Source organism: Nematolebias whitei, chromosome 22 (genome assembly GCF_014905685.2).
Source record: "Nematolebias whitei isolate Nwh7 chromosome 22, NemWhi1, whole genome shotgun sequence".
Classification (NCBI taxonomy): domain Eukaryota; kingdom Metazoa; phylum Chordata; class Actinopteri; order Cyprinodontiformes; family Rivulidae; genus Nematolebias; species Nematolebias whitei.
In genome coordinates this window covers 1,298,502-1,302,035 of record NC_056519.1, presented here as the reverse complement: position 1 = coordinate 1,302,035, position 3,534 = coordinate 1,298,502, and the positions used below count along the sequence as shown (strand labels likewise).

The window sequence follows — 3,534 nt, the reverse complement described above, 5'->3', positions numbered from 1 at the left end:
ACGGTGAGAGACAGGTTGGACAGTGAGAGACAGGCGGGACAGTGAGAGACAGGTTGGACAGTGAGAGACAGGCGGGACAGTGAGAGACAGACGGGACAGTGAGAGACAGGCGGGACGGTGAGAGACAGGTTGGACAGTGAGACAGGTGGGGCAGCCAAGCTGCAGGTTCTGAAGGTGGTTCCTGTAGTCTAAAACCTGGAGCAGACCTGGAGGTGGAGACCAGGGTCAGGAGGGTCTGAATGGGGGCAGAAGGTTCTTAAGATGCCAGGGACATTTGGAGACATTGTCATAGGTGAAGATGCTCAGGGACAGGAGTCCATCAGAGGGACAGATCACAGAGAAGGTTGGAGTAACGGTTGGTGGGCCAGAGGAGGATGATGGGAACTGTAGGCAGGAGATCCTCTGAGGAGCAGAAACAATGCTGTGGATCTGTTTCTCAGGCAGGTTCTGACCCATCTTAGGGTCTCTGTGTCCTCTGAGGACTTGTCTTTGACCTGAGACATTGTCCTCCTGCAGGTTTGGAACTCTGACGTTGGACGGGGGTTTGAGAGGCTGAAGGACGTCCAGAGACTCTGCTGTTTGTACATAATGTCTTTCCTCTGTAAATAAGTTCAGACTGAGGTTCTGCTGCGGCTGGACCTTCAGAACCGCTTCGTCACATCTCTAAAGATCCTGCAGCCGGCCTCTGGGCCGGGTCATGAAGTCCGCATCCGACACCAGCACCAGAACCTGCTCACGCTTCAACCAGGACCATGATGAAGGTTCCTCCAGTGGTTCTCTGGTCTGGATCTCTGAAGAAGTTCAAACTTTTTTTTCTGTAAAATTTCAAATTAAACGGGAGAAGATTTTTGTTCTGACCGTCCAGCATCTTTACTCGCTTCTGTCCATGTCCAGCAGTCACTGAGCGAGAGGAGAGGGACACCTGGACAGGTCTCAGTCCATCACAGGGACACCTGGACAGGTCTCAGTCCATCACAGGGACACCTGGACAGGTTCAGTTCATTTTTATAGCTCCAAGTCACAACAGAAGTCATCCGGGCCGGGATTCAAGCCGGCAACCTTTCCACTGAGAGGCAACAGCTCTACCCACTAATCCACTGGTCTTCGTTCTGTCCCGTTCTGCAGAAGCATTTTATTTCTGTTATAATTAATCAATAATCAATTATTCTAGTTGGTTCTGTTGGATCATCTTTATGTTTCTGTTTAACTTCCTGTAAATAAAGAACTCTTTAGAGAAGAACCTGCAGCTGTGTTCTGTGTGTGGCCCGGCTCTGACCCGATGCCAGTCCCATCAGGTTCAGGCGTAGTACTGATCCCTCCTCGACAAGTAGGACCGGTCTGAGGGACTGGTTCAGACCCGGTGCTGACCTACTCAGGACAGGTCCAATCTGATCTGGGGAACTCTAGTCAGAAGGTGAGTTAACTGTTTTGTCTTTGATGGGCTTCCGTAGAATCAGAACGTTCAGAAGACGTTCCTCACACCTGGTTTCCATGGCAACCAGCCTGTTGGAGCTCGGTGCTGTGGTCGTCATGGTGATCGCTTCTGTCAGCGCTGGTCCCATAACTGCAGCGGGTCGGTGCTGAAGAGACAGGACAACGAAAAGCTGCTCAAAACAGCAACCAGCTGTAAACAAAAACAACCACCAGTAAATAGCATAGTTAACAACAACAACTTGTAAATAACAATAACCACCTGTAAATAACCAATTAAATGACCACCTGAAAATAACCAGTTGTACATAACAACCACCTGTAAACAACAACCACGTGTACATAACAATAAACACTATAAATCACAATAACCACATGTAAATAACCACCTGCAAAAAACAACTACCTGTAAATAACAATAACCACCTGCAAATGACAATAAGCACAAGTAAATAACAATAACCACTTGTAATTAACCACATGTAAACAACCACCACCTGTAATTAACCACATGTAAATAACAATAACGACATGTAAATAACAATGACCACCTGTAATTAACCACATGTAAATAACAACGACCACCTGTAATTAACCACATGTAAACAACAACAACCACCTGTAATTAACCACATGTAAATAACAATAACCACATGTAAATAACAATGACCACCTGTAATTAACCACATGTAAACAACAACCACCTGTAATTAACCACATGTAAATAACAATAACCACATGTAAATAACAATGACCACCTGCAATTAACCACCTGCAAATATCAACCACCTGTAAACAACAACAACCACCTGTAAATGACAATAACTACATGTAAATAACGATAACCACATATAAATAACAATAACCACCCTGTAAATAACAACCATATGTAAAAAAAAACCAACCAGTTAAATAACACCAGCAAAGTTGTAAATAACAACCAATTGTAAATAACAAAATCCATCTGTAAATAACCACAATAACTGCCTGTAAATAAAAACAACCACTTGTAAATAACAACCACCAATGGTAAATAACATTAACTAGAATAAGCTGCTGTAAACAACATCTGTGTCTTGTTTTTGTTCTGATGTAACTTCCTGTTTGATTTGATCTAAGCTTCCTGCCACCTGGTTCTGGTTCTCTTCTGTTACTGTGTTTTTAAAACTGCTTCTGGTTTTCTGTCTTGGTCCAACTTCTGGATGGTGGTTTGGTCCAAAATACTTGGGCTCTGGATCTCAAACTAGACCAGAACTCAGTCCCGCTGACCCTCCTGCTGATAGATCACTGCTGAAAAATAAAGATCAGGACTCCTGAGCTTTATATTTCTCCTGATTCAGGAGATAAAGTCCAAAAACAAGATGAGAAGAACTATGTTTGAGTTTTTTAGCCATCTCGTTTATTTTGATGCTTCTATGTTTAAATGTTCTCAGCTCTGTTCCATGAACCGCTCAGTGAGGAGGTTTTTACTTCCTGGATTTATTTTTATGTGAATGTTCTCATCAGACCCGTTTTTTTGAGGGGCCCCTGATTCGTGCCCTGGGCCCCCGAACTTGTGGGTCCGGCCCTGCTGGAGGGACGGTCCTCCTCTTCATCACCAGCCATGATGTTTGCTGCCTCTTCCTCCCAAGCCCCGGGTTGAAGCGATGCTTTCAGCCTCCGAACCCGCCTCACGGCCCGGTTCTGTAGCCGCGGTTCGGACGCAGATCCCCGTCCGGTTCTGGGCTCGGTTCCGTCCAGCAGCAGATGCGTCGGCCCTGATGCAGCTTGTTGACGACGTGTCTCTGTGATGAAGATTTGCAGGAGGGTCTCGACGACAGGACGAGCGAACGGAACCGAACCTGTAAGATGGACCGAGGTTATTTCACTTGTTCCGACATCAGCGGGTTCGGTTCGGATTCAGGTCGGGTTTTATTCTCAGTAAAATCAGAATCAGACTGAAATCTACCAGAACCAGTTTCAATCCGGATCAGCCCGTTTACACCGTTTTTATCATGAAACGATGGAACTCTGGTTGATTTAAGAGATCCGGTTGATCTGAAGGAGGTTCAGCGACGATCTGCAGATGATTTAAAGATGATCTGCAGATGATTTAAAGATGAT

General features: G+C 45.4%; 3 protein-coding genes across 3 annotated transcripts in view; all 3 read left to right on the top strand.

Moving 5' to 3' along the window:
* Positions 1 to 904, top strand: part of tbk1 (TANK-binding kinase 1) — a 10,514-nt gene extending 9,610 nt beyond the window's left edge. Inside the window, exon 22 of the mRNA XM_037695613.1 lies at positions 517 to 904. Coding sequence (XP_037551541.1) covers positions 517 to 556 — 40 coding nt within the window. The 3' untranslated portion in view covers positions 557 to 904. The remainder of the gene's footprint in view (positions 1 to 516) is intronic.
* Positions 905 to 3,204: 2,300 nt separating this feature from the next.
* gpr19 (G protein-coupled receptor 19) overlaps positions 3,205 to 3,534 on the top strand; it is a 4,968-nt gene continuing 4,638 nt past the window's right edge. Inside the window, exon 1 of the mRNA XM_037695617.1 lies at positions 3,205 to 3,274. The gene's annotated coding sequence lies outside the window, so the exon portion shown is untranslated. The remainder of the gene's footprint in view (positions 3,275 to 3,534) is intronic.
* Positions 3,262 to 3,534, top strand: part of dusp16 (dual specificity phosphatase 16) — a 17,265-nt gene continuing 16,992 nt past the window's right edge. Inside the window, exon 1 of the mRNA XM_037695616.1 lies at positions 3,262 to 3,274. The gene's annotated coding sequence lies outside the window, so the exon portion shown is untranslated. The remainder of the gene's footprint in view (positions 3,275 to 3,534) is intronic.